The sequence below is a fragment of the Hyperolius riggenbachi genome, chromosome 4 (assembly GCF_040937935.1).
Source record: "Hyperolius riggenbachi isolate aHypRig1 chromosome 4, aHypRig1.pri, whole genome shotgun sequence".
NCBI classification, from domain to species: Eukaryota; Metazoa; Chordata; class Amphibia; order Anura; family Hyperoliidae; genus Hyperolius; species Hyperolius riggenbachi.
The window spans coordinates 395,374,090-395,395,108 of NC_090649.1; the positions used below are offsets into that span (position 1 = coordinate 395,374,090).

The following is a 21,019-nucleotide window of genomic DNA, read 5'->3' on the forward strand; positions in this document are numbered from 1 at the left end:
GCAGAGGGGAATAGAGGTGACACAGAGGGACATTGGAGGCACAGTGTTCCAACTTAAGAACGGATTCAGGTTAAAGAGAATCTGTATTGTTAAAATCGCACAAAAGTAAACATACCAGTGCGTTAGGGGACATCTCCTATTACCCTCTGTCACAATTTAGCCGCTCCCCGCCACATTAAAAGTGGTTAAAAACAGTTTTAAAATGATCTCTTAAAATTCAAAAGGAAGGGTGTATACAGCCTGCTTGTGTATGGATGTATTTTCTATGTGTGGACATACTGTACATCAACCTACTTCCTGTTTTGGTGGCCATTTTGTTTGTTTATAAACAAACTTTTGTGTGTTTCTTTCCCCTGCATCTCTCATGCACTGAAGTTTCAGGCTGCTCTTTTCTTCCTGCAAACAGCTTTGCCCTTGTCTGAATTTCCTCAGTATGTGAAAGCCCAGCCAGCTCAGAGGACGATTTATCCAGCTTGTAAAAGATAAGAGAGCAGAGAGAAGCTGCACTAATCTAAATATCACACAGGCAGTGTGCAGAGAGGGGCCTGAAAAGGGGGAGTTCATAGCAGAACCACAACACTGAAGAACTTGGCAGCCTTCCAGACACAGGCCACAAGTCTGACAGGGGAAAGATACATTGATTTATTACAGAGACTGTGATAGCAGAAAGTGCTACAGTAAGCCAGAACACATTAGAATAGTTTTTGGAACTTGTATGATGATAAAAAACAGGATGCAATTTTTGTTACTGAGTCTCTTTAAGAACAAACCTACAGTTCGTATCTCGTTCGTTAATTGGGGAGTGTGTGCGTGTTTACACACATATACTGTACATACACACACCCATATATACACACACACACACACACACACACACACACACACACACACACACACACACACACACACACACACACTTTTTTGGCATTTACGTCATTTCTAGTATAAAATCACACAACATAAGTTTAAGTAGAATTTACTATGGATTTGGTTGTACAGCTTATACAATGCAAATTATGAAAAAAAATGGTTATGAATATTTACAATAATGGTTAACATTGTGAACTGGAATTAATCTGTAAAACAACACAAACAATAAATTAAACCTACAATGAAAAACTGCAACTTTTCTTTTTAGCTTTAAGTAAAACTTTGATTAGTTCCATGAACTACAAAGGGGAATGTTGTTTTTTCATCTCTAAAAATGGTGCTTTATCCCATGGTTGTGCAGAGGAGACTCTCCTGTCCAGACAGACATTAGGAAGCTGTGGAAACGGCTAACTTCTTCAAGTGATCCATGAAAACTTGTAGACTCACGTCATCTGTGAGGATTGGTGCTCCAGATTCCTATGATGGAGAAGAAAAGATGTATTAGTAAATTACATTTTATGATCCAGATGTGTTATATTGTTCAGTTTCTGCCTTTTATAGATACTGCACACAAAAAAACAAAAAAAAACCTTTAGTGCAACTGGGAATAGTTTATGACGGGATCCAGATATCAGTGCTGTCCAGGATGATTCTCCCTCAAACGTAATGCAACTACAGTATTATTACAGATCTCTTTCACAGCGTTCTCTCTAGAATTTTTTTTTTTACCCGGGTGGCATGAAAAAGTAACTGGGGCAGTGCGAGGGGGGAAATACAGGGCCAGTGCAGCTCTGCTTACAACATAGGAGGAGAAAGAGGTGGTAAGCCGATGACAGCCAGGTGTTCACCAAAATTATCTGGGTGGAGCACCGAACTCAAAAAGAGCCTGGGGAGAACACGGCTTTAGGTTCCAAGTCCAGGCAAAAAGTGCTGGACACAGATAAAAACCATCACGCAATGTTCACTGCCACCTCCACAGGAATATACAGGTAACTCACATGCAGGTGATCTAATGAACCGGCTAGAAAACAAGCTCAGCCTATCACTTGATCATACAGCTGGCAATTTATGGGTAGAGGACATAACCCAAGCTCTAGCCTATTCTCATATGACCCACCCACTGACTGGATATTTCAAAGGTACCCAAATGAGCCTATTTCTTCTAAAAACAGCGTAGACTGGCTGTCCAACCTGTCTAGATGCAAGTTACATATTGGCAACCAAATAAAGGCACACCCCCAATGGAAACCCAGACACAACCCTAGCCTCCAATTACTGGCCTTTTTTTCCTACCGAAAATTTCCTATGACTCCGAAACACCTGATCTGCATGTGCCTGTTCAGGGTCTATGGCTAAAAGTACGATAGTTAGAGAATCAGCAGGACAGCCAGGAAACTGGTATTGCTTAAAAGAAAATAAATATGGCAGCCTCCATATCGCTCTTGCTTTAGTTGTCCTTTAAGTACAAACTATGCATGCTAGCTGGGGTCACTCAGGTTACAGATACAAGATAAGCACCGATAGGGATTAATCTAACTGATAGCGTAAAAGCATTAAGCCCAATCTACACGGTACGATTCTTTGTACGATTAGATTACGATTCTATTTACGATTCCATTAAATCCGACATGTAAGATCAGGATTCGATTCAGTTCGATTTGCAATTGCAAAACAATGGCAAATGGAATTGCATCAAATCGAATCCTGATCGGACATGTCAGATTTAATCGAATCGTAAATCGAATCGTAATCGAATCGTACAAAGAATCGTATCGTGTAGATTGGGTTTTAGTAAAGTTACAGTAGGGGATATTTGAGGACATAGTTACAGCCATTTAAGCGTCAGGCTGAAAATAATAATCTGTAGGTCTATGAAATGGTCAACACTATTATTGCATTGCTGCAGTTAGAAAAACACACACACAATTTGGAGTTATCAGGAAGGACATCACTCCCCCTCACAGGGAGTTTACTTTTTTTTCTTCTTCTGGGATTTTAAATATTAGTAACAATACTCTTGAGGGCCTTGGATACATTGTTCTTCTACAATACATGAATGTTTGTGAGGTGGGCTGCAACGTACCTGTCCCCAGTTGTACAGGTTGTTATGTGTCTGAGATGGATTTACTTTGGAAAGAAGAAATCTAGCCTGAAAAGAAACAGAAGACACAGATGGTTACATTTCAACATATTTGATTTCTGGTGTTTTGTGATGACATTTGTCTGAGGAAATTTACTGAACATTTCATGCTGTCTTTGAAAGGGAGTCTGAAGACAATTAAAAAAAAACAAAAACAAACCAAACCAAACGTCACACACACTCACCTAAGGAGAGGGAAGGCACTGGGTCTTAACCCTTTCGGGACTGGCCACCTAACCCCCCTTAAGGACCAGGTGTTTTTGCTAAAAGGGGGGGGGGGCGCGTTTGGGGGGGTTAGGGAAGCCGGATCCCTGCAGGGTCTTGCTGGGCAGTGTCTTCCCATGGTGTCCAGGTGTCCCCCCCCCCCCTCATGCAGACCCCATCACTCACCTTCCAGGCTCCAGTGACAAGCCGCAGCAGACCCCTCTGCTCCGGCCGGCATCTCTGTGCCTACTGCCGCTCAGTTTCGGGTCGCGGCTTAATGACGTCATCAAGCCGGGACCTGGTGCTGACGTCCAAAGGAGCAGAGATGCCGGTCGCGGGAACGGCAGGGAGGTGAGTGGATCCTCTTCTTTCCCCCCTACCGCCGCAGCTGTCAAAATTGATCACTACAATTCGCCGGTGATCGTAGTGATAACGTGATCAGCAGCCATACGCGATTGCTGCTGATCATAGAGAGATGCCAGCTATCATATGACAGCTTAATCTCCCCTCTCCGGTGCGTACGATCGTGTCAGGACTGTTCGCTAGCGCGGACGTTGAATCAACGTCCAGTCAGGGCGGCAGCACCACCTGCTGGATGTAGATTCCAGGGCTGTGGAGTCGGTACAAAAATCTTCCGACTCCAACTCCGACTCCGACATCTAAATGAATATTAATACTTGTGCACAAAAGCAAATATGATAATTGTATGGGCTATAAAAAAGTAGGAAAACACATTTTTGTTGAAAATGTTGTCAGAGTTTTAAAGCGCTTTAAGCAACTTGCATAACCAGTTCACAGAGCTCCGGGATTTAGTTTGGACATTTTTGCTTATGTTCTATTTCGATACGTGAAGTTCGGTTCATGTACTGTCTATGATATAGGAAACCTTCTCCCACCCACTCAATACAACACCAAAGCAACCATTAACTTACTTGGCTTCCTCCATGCTCTGTATTGACGTAGCGAGGCATTGGAAATCTGCTTTGTAAGATTTCTTGGGCATCATCTAGTGGTGCCTGCAGAAGGTGCTTGAAGTTCTCATACTCTGGCATGTCTTGGTATCCAGCTTTACGCCACTGTGCAATTGTCTAAAGAAAACAGATATAAATATAAGCAAACCTATAAATCGTGTATTATACAAACACCACAACTATTAAATCCACTGGGCAGTATAGTTGAGTTAATGCAAACAATATGTATTGTAACAGTATTGCACTCAATATGTATTTGCAGTAGTACAAACAAAGACACTGAGGTACATGTTAAGAGACTAAAAACCACTGACTTATAAACAGAAAAAAGGCTTTGGATCCTATAGAGCCTTCCCTGTCCTCTCTTGTTCCCCTTGTTCCAGCAACATCACCCCTATTTGTATTTGCCACCTAGGAAGGCTTCAGAGGGACTCAGGTTCCCGAGTGCTTCTGAAGACAGGCATATGCACAATTGCGCAAGCAAGTGCTCTTACTTCCAAAGCCTACCAAGGGCTCATGGATGTGTATGACCAGATTGGGGGGGGGGGTACACAACACTGGAATGAGGGGAGCAAGAGAAGGCAGGGAAGGCTCTATAGCAGTGATGGCTAACCTTGGCACTGCAGCTGTGGTGGAACTACAAGTCCCATGAGGCATTGCAAGTATAACTCGGGGAGGCAGAGGCATGATGGGATTTGTAGTTTTGTCACAGCTGGAGTGCCAAGGTTAGCCATCACTGCTCTATAGGATCCAAAGCTTTCCCTGTCCTTAAGTATCTGACTTTTTTTTAAGTCACTTCAGATTTACTTTAAGATTTTAAAGGTTCCAAATTAAGAAGGGAAGTATAATGGAGATGGTGAGCAGAAAGGAGCAGCAAGACTTGGAGATGTGCTGCATATGAGAAAGAGAGAAAAGTGTCATAAATGCCAAGGCCAATAAAGCAACTTATAAAACAGACAGAATAATATTTACATATGTGGTGGAGTGGAATTGGGGTGGGGAATGGCGGGGAACAAAAAAAAAAAAGCAGTTTTAACTTTATGAAGTTTAACTTTCAAAAATCCTTGAAGAAATTACTAAGTACTGGAGTAACAGATTTATTAAGGAAGGAAATAAGGAGACAGGGAAAGAGAGAGGTCCATATATAGAAATGCATTAGGACCACCATAATAAAGCAGTGTAATGCAGGGAAACATCTCTCTCTACCTACTCTAATGAGGTCACTTGTCATTTATCTATACTCATTTTTTAAGCAGTTTTGTGTATGTGATCATTTTAGAAAGACGAATAGCTCATTATTGCCAACTCACCTCTCCCAGGAAGATCACGATCTGGAAGAATGTGTCCATCAGCAGAATCCTGTCTGGCAAGATGCTACTGCTGTCCAGTAAAACAGGCTGTTGTAAAGAGAAAATCAATATGAGGCAGTGTACACAATGTAAATAGCCCAAGTCAAACTAGTTATGATGGTTAGGACACGTTCCCTCTTAGAAGCTCCCCCTGAAACTACAAAAGGGACCCAGATCATCCTGGTTTAACTTTGCCAACAGACAGATGATGTTTGGATGTATCAGCGCAATTAGATCATCTATAGACATTGAATAGAGAAGGATTCCACATAGCTGCAAGCAGACATTATCCAAGTTATCTGCATGTTATATTACTGAATCTCTTAGCTGGTGATGTCAGCAAATACAAAATTGTTGCCTGATTGAAGTGTGTTGGGTTTTCAAATTTTTCCAATGCTTAGATGTAAAAAATTTCCATTTGATGCAGGATCATGGTAATTGTATATGTACATTTATACTACTTGAAAATGGACCAATAGAATTCCACCTTTAGAAGGGTTTGATTAAACCATTTTCAAGCTGCATACAACATTTTCATTAACCTGCATCAAATCAGAATTATTTGGATCTCATTGGCCTGGATTGCACTAGCAGCTCTTCCTGAATAAACTGCTCTGTTCCTTTACCCTCCCTCTATGTTAAAGAAGTGAAGGCAAGAGTACTACTCAACCATCTGATTCTATATACAGTATGTATATTTTCTTAAGTTCAATAATGGATATAACTTGAGACATGTTTTGAAAATAGTGATTCCACTGTAGCTAGAGGTTTAACATCAGGCAAGATGCTGCTTAACTGTGTATGTAATAAGCCTTGTAACAAGGAGGGAGGCATGCATAGTTGTGATATAATATCCAAGACACTGTTAAACATGATGAGATTCATTTGTTTACCTCTGGGGGTCCATAGAAGGAGTAAGAGTAAAGGATAGGCTGAATCATAATAAGAGACTGGGTCAGGTCTTGTCTGGCAAAGTGATGTCTGTAGTAAGAGGACTCATCCGGGCTGTTATTGAACACTTGCAGGAAGGGAGATCTTCTCAAGTGGAACATGAACTGCAGAATGTGACCAAAAAAAAAAATTAAAGTTAGTAACCTGGCTAGTAAAGGAAACATACAAGTTATCCAAAAATAGCAAAAAACATCACATAGGGACAATTTCCCCACGTGGTAGTCAATGAACAGGTAGATGCAAAGCTATAATTTACACTACAGCTTTGAAAATACCTAGCCCAGCGCTACGACACATCAGAAGAGATCTCATGCCGTTAGGCTACAAAGCTCTCTCATATAACCTGGAGCCCTCCAAAGCTACGTACACACACTGGTCTGAACTCGGCCGTGGCGGACGATATGGACCGGCATATCCGAAAATCAGGAGCTAGACCAGTGTGTGTACAGAGGCAAAACAAGCATGCTGGATCTTTAGCAATACCAAAACACCAGAGAACCGCACAATGGTACTGCTCTCCCTGCTTCCCCCTCCCACATAGCTAGAGATTACACGTCTGTACATTTATCTACTTATGTATACATGTGTGTTTATTTTTTCTGAGATAGTATGGCTGCCAGCTCCTCTTTAATAATGTGAGGCCAATCTAATAGCCACATCCTCTGACCTGGATGTGCAGAGGGGCACTGATAACAGGATTTACATAGGTTGCACTAGCAATATACACTGTGCACTTTAGTCATTCATGTAAAACTGGCAGATAACAAAACCCTAAAATGATAGTTTTCAATAACGGTCAGTCTCATCTATTAGTCTCTCTCTTCAATGGGCCTCTATTGGACAAGGCTTCTACTAGCCATTACCCCTCTGCACAGAACTACCAATTACTGTTGTGAAGTAATGAGTATAGGGAGCAAACAAGAAAAGAGTAACATCACTGTCACCATCAGCTGCTCTGCTGACATAAGAAGCTCTCTGATATTGTAATGAAAAATGATAATTGAGCTTGTGTAAAAGTAAACTAAAGAATATAATATATTATATACACACACACACACACACACACACACACACACACACACACACACACACACACACACACGTATAACAATGCCTAAAGAGGTAGCAGAGAATCAAACTTTTCACTATACAGGGAGTACAGAATTATTAGGCAAGTTGTATTTTTGAGGAATAATTTTATTATTGAACAACAACCATGTTCTCAATGAATCCAAAAAAACTCAATATCAAAGCTGAATATTTTTGAAAGTAGTTTTTAGTTTGTTTTTAGTTTTAGCTATTTTAGGGGGATATCTGTGTGTGCAGGTGACTATTACTGTGCATAATTATTAAGCAACTTAACAAAAAACAAATCTATACCCATTTCAATTATTTTTACCATTGAAACCAATATAGCATCTCAACATTCACAAATATACATTTCTGACATTCAAAAACAAAACAAAAACAAATCAGTGACCAATATAGCCCCCTTTCTTTGCAAGGACACTCAAAAGCCTGCCATACATGGATTCTGTCAGTGTTTTGATCTGTTCACCATCAACATTGCGTGCAGCAGCAACCACAGCCTCCCAGACACTGTTCAGAGAGGTGTACTGTTTTCCCTCCTTGTAAATCACACAGTTTATGATGGACCACAGGTTCTCAATGGGGTTCAGATCAGGTGAACAAGGAGGCCATGTCAGTTTTTCTTCTTTAATACCCTTTCTTGCCAGCCACGCTGTGGGGTACTTGGACGCGTGTGATGGAGCATTGTCCTGCATTAAAATCATGTTTTTCTTGAAGGATGCAGACTTCTTCCTGTACCACTGCTTGAAGAAGGTGTCTTCCAGAAACTGGCAGTAGGACTGGGAGTTGAGGTTGACTCCATCCTCAACCCGAAAAGGCCCCACAAGCTCATTTTTGATGATACCAGCCCAAACCAGTACTCCACCTCCACCTTGCTGGCGTCTGAGTCGGACTGGAGCTCTCTGCCCTTTACTAATCCAGCCACGGGCCCATCCATCTGGCCCATCAAGACTCACTCATTTCATCAGTCCATAAAACCTTAGAAAAATCAGTCTTGAGATATTTCTGGCCCAGTCTTGACGTTTCAGCTTGTGTGTCTTGTTCAGTGGTGGTCGTCTTTCAGCCTTTCTTACCTTGGCCATGTCTCTAAGTATTGCACACCTTGTGCTTTTGGGCACTCCAGTGATGTTGCAGCTCTGAAATATGGCCAAACTGGTGGCAAGTGGCATCTTGGCAGCTGCACGCTTGACTTTTCTCAGTTCATGTGCAGTTATTTTGCGCCTTGGTATTTCCACACGCTTCTTGCGACCCTGTTGACTATTTTGAATGAAACGCTTGATTGTTCGATGATCACGCTTCAGAAGCTTTGCAATTTTAAGAGTGCTGCATCCCTTTGCAAGATATCTCACTATTTTTGACTTTTCTGAGCCTGTCAAGTCCTTCTTTTGACCCATTTTGCCAAAGGAAAGGAAGTTGCCTAATAATTATGCACACCTGATATAGGGTGTTGATGTCATTAGACCACACCCCTTCTCATTACAGAGATGCACATCACCTAATATGCTTAATTGGTAGTAGGCTTTCGAGCCTATACAGCTTGGAGTAAGACAACATGCATAAAGAGGATGATGTGGTCAAAATACTCATTTGCCTAATAATTCTGCACTCCCTGTAGTGACCCTTTAAGAAATCAGTCAACATAGCATCATCATATAGATAATTTCTCCAATACCAGGAACAGGTGTCTCAAGTACACCAACATGCCTGATCGTTCTTACCTGGGGGTACAGAGAAAAGGAGTCTGACAATCTGAAAGATGTAGGGTCTTCTTTGTTGTACTGGCCAAATTTCTGGCACTATAAAACAATACAGGTAATACAGATCAATGTAATGCAAAACCTCTATAACAAGTATGCTGCCACAGAGCAAATATAACAAGCAGCAAATATTGTTCTAGGTAGTCTACACAAATATACCATGCTTAACCTCCTTAGCGGTAACCCCGTGCTAGACACGGGGTAAGCCGCCGGAGGGTGCCGCTCAGGCCCTGCTGGGCCGATTTAAATAATTTTTTTTTTTTGCTGGACGCAGCTAGCACTTTGCTAGCTGCGCCAGCACCCTGATCGTCGCTATCCGGTGTGGCGCGTGCCCCCCCCCCCCCCAGACCCCGTGCGCTGCCTGGCCAATCAGTGCCAGGCAGCGCCGAGGGGTGGCCCGGGACTCCCAATGACGTCCCGACGTCAGTGACGTCATCCCGCCCCGTCGCCATGGCGACGGGGGAAGCCCTCCAGGAAATACCGTTCTTTGAACGGGATTTCCTGATCGAAGAGGGCGGGGGGATGCCGCTGAGCAGCGGCTATCATGTAGCGAGCCCTCGGCTCGCTACATGATTTTAAAAAAAAATACATAAAAAAAAAAAACTGCTGCGCTTCCCCCTGGCGGTATTTTTCATACCGCCAAGGGGGTTAAAGAGAACCAGAGGTGTGTTTAAAGAATGTTATCTGCATACAGAGGCTGGATCTGCCTATACAGCCCAGCCTCTGTTGCTATCCCAAACCCCACTAAGGTCCCCCTGCACTTTGCAATCCCTCATAAATCACAGCCGTGCTGTGAGGCTGTGTTTACATCCGTAGTGTCGGTCTCAGCTGCTCCCCCGCCTCCTGCATAACTCCGGTCCATGCCCCCGTCCCTTCCCTCCAATCAGCAGGGAGGGAAGGGATGCAGGCGGGGACCGGAGTTCTGCAGGAGGCGGGGAGAGCAGCAGACTGACACTATAGAGATAAACACAGCCAGCTTTGACAAGCTGTTTGTCAGCAGCGTGGCTGTGATTTATGAGGGATTGCGAAGTGCCGGGGGACCTTAGGGGGGGTTTGGGATAGCAACAGAGGCTGGGCTGTATAGGCAGATCCAGCCTCTGTATGCAGATAATATTCTTCAAACCCACCTCGGGTTCTCTTTAATATAATTTAAATTACAGAATACAACTGAACGTAAGTGTATCCTATATTATCAAAACCCGTGTCTCTGCGTCCATTCCTTTCCGTGTCCATGCTTTTGCGCTACTGCGCATGTTTAGCACGCAGGAGGACAATGGGACAGGAGGAAAGGGCCAAGGGGGTGGGTGTGTGCGTGTGTGTGTGTGTGTGTGTGTGTGTGTGCTGTCCGTGTGGGTGGGATGCGCGCTTACAGGGGAGGGGGGTTGTGAGTGAGGCCTAGAGCCCGTTATGTTAACCAGCTTAGGTCTGCTAGGTCAAATATAAACACAGCATCTAATTTTACCAAACAGAGATAACATGCTCATGTGCAGCCACTAGTGCCCACAACATTGGAGCATTTTTCCAAACTACCCCTCCCCCCCCATTCTTCCCTGTAGGCAGACATTATATAGCCTTAAAAAAAAATTAAAGTTTAGGTTTACAGATGGCAGCCATAAGACCAGCATCTGGCTGCAGCTCCCTTCCTCCAGTGTGGACGTAAGGGGTCTAGCAGGGGACAAATTATCAGTTGCCAGAGAAATTATGTGTGGGTCCAGTCGTCTGGCATTCCTGTCCAATAATTTACCTTCCAGGAAATTAAATCATTTGGAAGGCCGTCCACAGATCCTCTTGTGTATAACAAGGCTATAAAGGCTGATTTATTTTTTTTCCCCCGAGTGCAAATTACAAACACAAGGAACTTACGAGTCTGATGAGCTGCCTGTCCAGCCATCTAAGCACATCTGGTCCTTCCTCTGTCTCTGCTCTATAGACTGCCAGACGTGCCATCAACACTGCAGCCGCTTCCTGATCGAAGGCTGCCTCGATGTGCTGGAGCTGTGTCTGAGCATCTGCCCAGCTGGAAACACAAAATGAAAGCGGTGAGCTGTGCTCAGTCCCACGCGACACATGCAGGAATCCAGACAAAAAAAAAACCACTTACTTCCTGGCAATAGTGGTGACTCTGATACGCTTCTGTGTGCTGGAATGCTGGTACTGTGTGACAAACTGAACGGCTCCACGGCCTCCTTGAGGAATTGGTGCATTGTGCTAAACAGAAATATTACAAAGCAAATCATTTTAACAGCTCTATACTTCTATACTGCAACAGAAATCATGTAAAGCACATCACATGTCTGCAGTTGTGTGCATTCAAAGCAGAACTCCACAAGACAGGCCTCTTCTACAAGCATGTCAGCTGCTCCCGTTCACAGGCAGGGGGTACTTGCTAGCTCTCAGCATTAGCACTGGACAGGTGGTCCCATGAAGTTGCATCTGACCATGGTGGTTGCTGTCCTGTAAACGGGATGTGAGACGGGATTTGGCCGCCGTGTAACGCCGCCATGTGTCAAACAGGACACGCATCCAACAAGACACGTGGTGCTACCAAGCACTGCCATTCGGGTGCATGTTTTGTAGCCGAAAGGCACATGTGGCTGGGAGGCTGAACTGCCTGACAAGCATGCATTTCAGCCTCCCATGGAAAAAAATAAAAAAAGCCTCAAAACAAGTAGTTGGATAACCCTGCATATAGTTTAGCTGTAAGTGGACTCTTCTAGCCTGAATCAACCTATCTCCAAGGGATTCCAGTATTAAAGGGAACCTGCGGTAAAAGGGATATGTAGGCTGACAAGCGTATTTCCTTTTAAATAATACACATTGCACGGTTGTCCTGCTGATCCTCTGCCTGTAATACTTAAAGCCATAGACCCTGAACAAGCAAGCAGATCAGATGTCTATGACAAATCTGACAAGATTAGCTGCATGCTTGTTTCAGGTGTGCGATTTAGACCCTACTGACCAGAAAGATCAGCAGGACTGCCAGGCAACTGGTATTATTTAAAAGGAAATATATGTATATATGGCAGCTTCCATAGGTCTCACGCCTCGGTTTCCTTTTAAATACATCCTCAGTTCTTAGCATTAACCCTTCACAATACACACAATCACATTTATAGCAGCATAAGTCCACATTATCAACTAAAGGGCTCATGATTAAATAAAAGAGTGATGTCAGCACATATTAATGTTGGATAGTGGGTATAGCTGGCATTTCCAGTGCAGAGATTTTTCCAATGGAGTGCCAAGACATACCGGTAATATGCCTGTGGGAATTTCATCCCTACAAGGTCTGCTCAAAATAGAAATATCATCAGCAACCCACAAGCCAAGCATGGGAGGATTTGTATGGCCTGGCCAGTTTCATAATACCGGAAGCATTACACGCCTGATCCCAGTGTTTAATGATGGAAAATGTTACTAAGTAACAATTCATCCTCTACAGATGAAGTGTTACTTTATAAAAATGAGCCAGTTAGCCTCTTATTTTTTCATAACAAGGTATTATGATAAATACCACTACAGAATTTATTTGGTTGTACGAAAAGTTGCATTGGAGCTTCATCACACCAAGAGAATTTAGTGCCAGTGCTTTGCTTAAGGCTCGATTCACTTAGGCAGGGAGCACACTTGTCTCAGTTTTCTCGCGCCTTTTTCTGCATACTTTTTCAGCGCCATGCCATGTATTGTCCATGGTCATCTTTGGTGCTGTCAGTTGTGATGATGACCCCATTCATTAGGGCAACAAGCAGAACAGTATTAGATTACGGCAGCAGTGCAATGCATTATTGGGAATCCTAGACATGGTTTTCTATGCTGTGTAATGCACTGCAGTGTGAACGACAACATGGGCACTCTTTCAAGAGGTTAAAGATTTGCTCTAAAAAAAAAAAAAAAAAAAAGCAAAGAAAAAAAAAACTAGGAAAAGAAGTCAGGCAGAGATAAACCTCCTTTCTGTTTTGTCCCTTGTCAGGTAGAACGTTTAAGTCTTATTGTACTATATAATGATGAATATGACAACTGGGGAAGCCGGCAACAGCCTGTGCTCGAATTACCAGTCCCCCCTATGAGTTGCAACAACTTGGAGGGGGAATTGCATTACAACTGCCCAAGAGTTTGCCTGCAGCAGGGTGAGTCGTCTGCCAGCTTCACCCTGAGGCGAAACCTGGCTGTGGCCATTTCAAATGTATGCCGGTATCTCTACCTTCGGTACATAAATATTATATTTGGTTAAATCCATGCTTCATAGACTAGCCTACATTTTGGATAACTATATACTAGTACCTGATTCACAACTTCAAAATAAAGCGCAAGTGTTGTAGTTGGATCCAGACTGCAGATCTTCCACTGGCAGGTTCCACCAACTCCCAGTTCCTAAAAGAGGCAAGAGGTTGCAGGGTTACTCTATGTACTCACTCATGAAACTGGTAACTCTGTATCAAAACTGTATCAAAACTGTAGCAAAATCTGTCATTTCTTTATTTCTCCTTACCATAACTGATATAGATTCATGTATATACTATTTTGCTGGAGCAGCTAGATCCCTTTATTTTAACAAAGTGCATGCAGTAATTTTCTGATGCTCCCCGCTCATAATGTATTCAATGGAAGTGGCATCCCAACCACAACCCACTCCTATAGCGCATTTCAAATGCATTTTAAGGACGACACAAAAATGGCAAAATGACAACTTACATTCTCTGAAATGCATGGACTTTTCACACCTAGGGAAACGCAAGGGCCAATAGCACCAGATATTTTCAGTTCTCTTGAAGTCTGCAAGCAAAGAAAGGCATGAATGACACTTTCTACAAATACAATAGAGTTCAAACAGAAATATAAGTCAAAACTAATACTTTGCAGTGTATAGGTTTATACGAAAGTTACGCTGTAAAATCTAAGAAAAATATACTAGGATCCCTTAAGTCTGGTTACCTAAGCGAGATAACATCCTTACCAAATATACATTTCTGCTGATATATTTAGCCCATGTTAGGAGAAATCCTTGCACTACGTGGGGACCAAGAGTGGTGAACCATTCCAGGCAGCACTGCAAGGAGCCATGACACAGAAAGCACAGCAGCCAGCGTAAGAACATTCAAGGACTTCTGGGCTACATTCGGGATCCTGGATACTTAAGGGCTGTAACCTCAAAACCCAGTAGGTTGCCCCTGCCATGAAGGTCTAAGCAATGGAGGGTGCTAAACTCTGGACAGCACTGGAAGCCCAGGGATGGTGCATGCTTCAGGACAAAGTGGCAATTATGATACTTTCCACAGAAAGGCATCAGCAGTGGAATGTGAACAAAAGATTGATAGGAGACTGGAATTCATTTAAAAATGACAGAGAATCCTACAACCATCCATTATTTGGAAGTATGTCAGGTTGGTAGTAAATATACTGTACATACTCGCATATCAGCTGAACTGCTTATAAGCCGAGGTACCCACTTTTCCCTCAGAAACCAGGAGAAAGTGATTGACTCATGTATAAGCCCTCCTCCCCAGTATATAACATCCCTCCACAGTAGCCAGATTGCCCCCGTACAAGTCAGCACCTCTCCCCATAGCCAGATGTGTCCCAAGGATGATAGAGCTGTGTCTCAAGACGCCACAAGATGGGTTCATAGATATGAGAGTGCATGCCACACAGGAAGGATCCCCAATCTCTGCACTGCTGACACGTTGCTTGCACAATCTGCTCCACAAGCCAGGGGACACTAGTAGTCTTGAGCAGAGCACTTTGCACACCATGTTGCAGGGTATGTGGGGCACGGACACAGCTGGAAGCCAGATGGCAAGAGCAGAATCACTAGTGCACGATCCTTACGCTCCTCTGCCAGTAACAAAACCTGCTCCACCATCCGTTCTGCTCCACTGACTTGCAAGCCGAGGGGGTAACTTTTCAGCATTTTTTTTTGTGCTGAAAAAAATAGGCTTATACGTAAGTATATAAGGTATATGGAAAATCTATTGTAAATATTGCTCGTCAGCATGCCAAAGAAGCCAAAAATGTCCACAGCTCTGCCCATACCTAACTGCATATATGGACAACTACCTGGTCACCACATTCAATTAGCGTGGATTGAAAATTACCATTACTGTCACAGCAAGCTAAAGTTTTCCAGTGAAAATCCAAATGTAAGAGGTCATAGGACAGACTCACCTTCACTTCCAGGTTAGCTCCAAAGGCCATTTTAAACTCTCCATTTAAATCTTTGCTGAAAACTCTCTGGAATGTCTGTTTGAATAGTGATGTATTGAAAGAATCTCCAATGACTATCTGTCCTCTGAAATACATGATAGAAATAAGTATAAGTAACATGATACAGTGAATTACATGTGACGGTTCATTATAATATAATCCTTATGACGTACCCTGTAAGGTTTGAGCAACATTTCATCTCCAGAAGACCAGTCTGGTCCAGCGCACAGGCATAGATGTCAATGCAGTGACCATTGGCTGCACTCCGGTTTGCCAGCCCTTCATAATGCTGAACAGGGGGACAATATTTTTATTTATATTTTATTCCTTTATTAGGATCAGTCTATTAAATATGATTATTTCAAATGTACTGTTTGTAATTGGACAATTTCATGCAAAAGCAAAGACTCAACAGTTCATGCACTAAAATTAGATCACACCACACTGCTGACTGACTCACAATGGAGGAACACTCCTCCCCCTCCTCTTTCCAATCAGTACACAAGGCAAACTGTTTCAGTTTACATGGATATATATGGATCACAAAGATGCATAATTTTTAAGCAAGTTCTTTTCTGAGCAGAAAGAGTGAACGTTTGTCAGCTTGTCCAGGTGTCTTTCTTATCAATAATAATAATAATAATAATAATAATAATAATAATAATAAATATTTATACCTTGATGGCCTTCTTCATAAAACGAGCATTGTCCTTCTCTACATCATGCCAGGACCGGATAGGTGTTTTCAGCTCATCTCCAACCACCATGCCTGGGCCTTGTGTTGGTGGGCCTCCAGTAAACAGCATGATTCGGGCTCCTGTGTTCGGAAGAGTTCCCTAAAGACAAAGGCCGTACAAAGCCAGATGTTTTCATGAGAAATACATGTCTTCAGACATCTGTTCATCCACCACCAGAAGCAGTTACAGTGTTTTTCCTAACTTCTTAATAAATGGTGAAGTAACAGCTTAATTCCTTATCAGTAAAATGAATAATAGGCTATTGGTTACAAGCCTTTTCATGTCAGAAAATAGTTATTGATCGGGACATTTTGTGATAAACTAATGTTTAGCAGTCCAATGTTTGAAAACTATTTAAGACTGCTGCATCAATTAACACCAAGCCAAATCTGGTCTATTGTTTACCTGTCCTTCAATTTACTACAAAACAAACTGCATTGATTTCAAAGGCAGCAATAATACCACTTCCATTGTATCCAACATGCTAATTTACTACCAATTCATCTGGGTTCCTCAGAGTCCCATAAGTATATTCATAATATTTCCTGCTGAGGATTGTCAATGGTATGTCCAGTGGACCAATGGGAGGGTACTTGCTGTAAATTCAAAAATGCGTTTTTCTGTGGCTCCCAAATCAATGCAACAGCAAAATGAATGGAAGCCCTGAAAAAATAATCTGAATTACTTGCCATGTCCTTCCAGTCTTCTATTCCTCAATGAACCAATGTGAAGGCTCTATAAGGATGTTCAAAATGCTTTTGCCAGGTATTCATTCTTCAGTAGTAATTTAACAAAGACCCTTGAGGATCACAATGTAGGACAGCCTGGAAGACTGGGTTTACAGCAAGAGATTATCTACTAATGGGGTTGGGCAAAGGGAACTAATGAACCCCCAAACTTATTCCACAGAGATGGCAGGTGGATATCTTATCTTTTCTTAGTATGGAAGTCAGTGCTCCAACTTGCTAGACCACATCTCCTGTCCCATGAGCCAGCCCTACATCTACACAGCAACTATGAAGCAGCCACAGCACCTATACAGCAACCATGCAACCTACACAGCAACAATGCAGCAGCCACAGGCCAGGTGGCTTTTCTGTTGGGAGTTGAGTTTTCATCTGACTTCAGGGACCTACCAGAGCTCAAGAAGGGTGATACTGACAGCGAGGAACACCATAGAGGTGGTAAAGCTGCATGTTACGGAGCCTTACAACCTAGTAGACTGCAACAATGTACTATAATACCACTTTAAGGACTTACTACAGTTAAAATCTACAGCGAAATGGTAAGAGTTCAAACTAAAAACGACAAAAGAAAAAAACAAAACAAACAAAAAAAAAACTTTGCAGTTACCTCCAACAAGCCAACTGCAATGGACAAAGCCACACCAGTAGACCTTAGAGGTCTCTTCCCCTGGGTCACTGGCCAAGGATCACGTTGTAACTCCCCAAGCAGGTCTGTGAGGTTCATGTCAATTTTGTGAACCGGTTGTAAAAACCTAAGGAAAGGAAACAGAGGTAGTATTTTAGTGAACAGTGGTTACCATACATACGTGACGCAGTAGCAACCATACTACAACTAGAAACTTCAATGCAAAACTAGAACTACCCAACATAAGTATTCTATGTACAGTTCACTTACTACTCAGAAATACTGGAAAGTAATAAAGATTTCGGTTTTAAAGGACAGGTAGTTTGAAAAATACTCATCTTAGGTTTTGCCCATTTCTTCATTAAAGAGACTCAGAGATCAACTAAAGTAAAGCTCTGATACTTACCCGGGGCTTCCTCCCGTCCCATAAACACGTTTAAGTCCCACGCCGTACATCCGTGGTCTGCCGTTCAGCCGTGGTGAGCCTCGGTAACAGGTTCAGTGACGTCAGTTCGGGACTACTGCGCACGCAGGAGATCTGCATGTGCACAGTAGACCCAGACTGGCACCGACTGAACCAGTTACTGAGGCCCACTGAGGCTGAACGGCAGACCTCAAGAGGACGGCGTGGGACTTAAATGTGTTTATGGGGCGGGAGGAAGCCCTGGGTAAGTATCAGAGCTTTACTTTAGTTGGTCTCAGAGTCTCTTTAATGTGACCCTGTAATGAAAGAGTTATAGACACCGTCATACCTATTTCTTTTTAAACAATGCCAGTTGTCTGGCTGTTCTGATTTTTTCCTCATTTTTTTTTGGGGGGGGGGGGGGGGGGGGGGGAGGATGGTGTAAACAGTTTGATGCATTAGAGGAAGAGAACCTGCAGGGCAGCCAGGCAATTGTCATATTTTAAAATGTAATTAAACCGCCAGCCTCCATATTCCTCTCAATACAGGACTACTTTAAACTATGATTATTCACCACACATTCCTAATGATAATCCTAATATATTCACTTTAAGAACCTGAAGTGCTTGTTTGCCTATTTGATGGTCTCCCTTAAAGGAATCCTGAGTTAGAGAAACAAGGAGGGTTAACCTCATGCATAAGCTACTGTTCAAAATACTATCTACTAAGTTGTGGTGATACTCTACCTTAAAGAGGAACTCCAGTGAAAATAATGTAATAAAAAAAGTGCTTCATTTTTACAATAATTATGTATAAATGATTTAGTCCGTGTTTGCCCATTGTAAAATCTTTTAAATCTCTGATTTACATTCTGACATTGCATGGTGTCATTTTTACCGTTGGCAGGTGATGTAGCTGCTGCATGCTTTTTTGGCAGTTGGAAACAGCTGTAAACAGCCATTTCCCACAATGCAGCAAGGTTCACAGACAGGAAGCTGCCAGGAGTAGGTACTCAAGAGTTTCTTGTGGGAGGGGTTTCACCACAATATCAGTTGTACAGCGCCCCCTGATGGTCTGTTTGTGAAAAGGAATAGATTTCTCATGTAAAAGGGGGTATCAGCTACTGATTGGGATAAAGTTCAATTCTTGGTCGGAGTTTCTCTTTAAGCACAATGATAGTTTTAAAACAGAACTCATGACATTAGAGGAACAAACCTGCAGGATAAAATCATCATTCCCACCTCTCCATCAAGGCTTTCAGTGGTCCAATCAACCAAGGGATGGCCATATACCCCAAACCCACGAATTGGCCTTGTGGACTGAGGTTCTGGCTAGTCGCCATATGAAGGGGGGGGCTCTGGCAATGTAATAAGCCCGTTGTGAAGGTTTACCATTGTCAGCACTGGCATTAGAGATTCTTGCTCTGCTACTATACTGTAGGTCTGTAACAAACCGAATGTAGCCTGATGCTTCTGATCAGCTACTGATTGGGATAGACTTTAATTCTTGGTCGGAGTTTCTCTTCAAGGGGCCAGTTCAGACGGCTAGCTGCTGGCATCTCGATCGCAGATGATAAACGCTTTCTACTACCAACCAGAAAAGCATTCGGTATCATTTCCAGTCATTGCGTTTTGAGCCCCTAGGTATATGAAACTCTACAACTAATTCTAGAAGCTACACCCAGCGTCTTGGAAAATGAAATGGAGCGCTCCACTTGTGCAAACACTGGTAAACGCATTGAGATGAACACCGCCTTTATTCTCAATGCAGGATGTGGTGGATCCCGGCGCTAAAAGATGTGGACTAATGCTGGCAGCAGTCTGTCGGAACCGGCTATTAAAGGCATCCTCCACACTCCTCTCATGTGTATTTGCATTTCTACTGTCAACAAATATTCAGCTAAAATAAAAGGCAGGATAAACCATACACAATGCTGACTGCAGCAGTTACCTGCTGGACAAGAAAGGCTGTTCCTGAGGCTGCAGTGGTCTTCCTTGTTGCACTGGAGCAGAAGGCTTGGAAAGCCCTAACATGTCCTACAATAAAGAATAGAAGTTATAGCTCACAGTTATTAATCACAGTAATAGCCTTAAAGATCTATGGTAATTAGTGGATTCTGTCATCTTCGATCCACCTGACAACATCCAGTTTCAGTTTAATGATCTCCCCATTGCTGCACACCAGAGAACCACATAATGGACTAGCTTCAATGTACTAGAGATGTTCAATGAGATGCAAATAATTCTGTCATGTATGCAAATTTTATGTAAATTGTATGCAGCCTGCACTTCCCCAGTTCCAAGCAGTTTGTAATTTGCAATAAATATGCATGCATGGCACAATTATGAGCATCTCACTAAATAGCTTTACATTCAACCTACGTGAACATTGGATAGTTTAAAACTTCAGATCTCTAATTTGACCATTGATGCACCATCCGCTTAGAATTGTTGCACTATTTGCAGCATTATGCCATATCTAGTAGAATTGAAGACAAGAGAAGGGGTACCGCTTCTTTAAAATTCCTTTATTCCGGTGGGGGAAATAGCAGGTACACAGCTATTTCCCCCACCGGAATAAAGGAATTTTAAAGAAGCGGTGCCCCTTCTCTGGTCTTCAATTCTACTGGACACAACAAACTTGTGGATGAGCACGCTCCTTGGTCCTGTGTCCGGTGTGTCTGCCCTGCAGCATTTGGTGCCAGGTACTGTGCTTTTTCTTCTCCATATTCATTATGCCATATCTGCCTGTGCACCATCCAACACTACAAACAAAACGAATAAGAGCTTGCTGTCTTTGCATACTGGAGACACAAAACACTATATTTAGCTTTCCAAACAGCAGTGAGCATCAACTAATAAATCACAACAGCAATCATGTTACATCATTTCCTTATAAACTGACACAATGTGAAGTATGCTTAGATGCTGTGTCTTTCTGTGCCTTACTGTTAAAGCCAGCGTCATGGGAAATCTA

General features: G+C 42.7%; 1 protein-coding gene across 1 annotated transcript in view; it reads right to left on the minus strand.

Moving 5' to 3' along the window:
• Positions 1-960: 960 nt before the first annotated feature.
• Positions 961-21,019, minus strand: part of SEC23B (SEC23 homolog B, COPII coat complex component) — a 33,190-nt gene continuing 13,131 nt past the window's right edge. Inside the window, exons 6-20 of the mRNA XM_068232222.1 lie at positions 19,994-20,079; positions 17,623-17,767; positions 16,210-16,368; positions 15,706-15,821; positions 15,494-15,617; positions 14,024-14,104; positions 13,613-13,702; positions 11,433-11,539; positions 11,195-11,348; positions 9,293-9,370; positions 6,428-6,589; positions 5,496-5,582; positions 4,147-4,302; positions 2,954-3,019; positions 961-1,347 (exon numbers count right to left, since the gene is read on the minus strand). Of these exons, the coding sequence (XP_068088323.1) occupies positions 1,258-1,347; positions 2,954-3,019; positions 4,147-4,302; positions 5,496-5,582; positions 6,428-6,589; positions 9,293-9,370; positions 11,195-11,348; positions 11,433-11,539; positions 13,613-13,702; positions 14,024-14,104; positions 15,494-15,617; positions 15,706-15,821; positions 16,210-16,368; positions 17,623-17,767; positions 19,994-20,079 (1,701 nt within the window). The 3' untranslated portion in view covers positions 961-1,257. The remainder of the gene's footprint in view (positions 1,348-2,953; positions 3,020-4,146; positions 4,303-5,495; positions 5,583-6,427; positions 6,590-9,292; positions 9,371-11,194; positions 11,349-11,432; positions 11,540-13,612; positions 13,703-14,023; positions 14,105-15,493; positions 15,618-15,705; positions 15,822-16,209; positions 16,369-17,622; positions 17,768-19,993; positions 20,080-21,019) is intronic.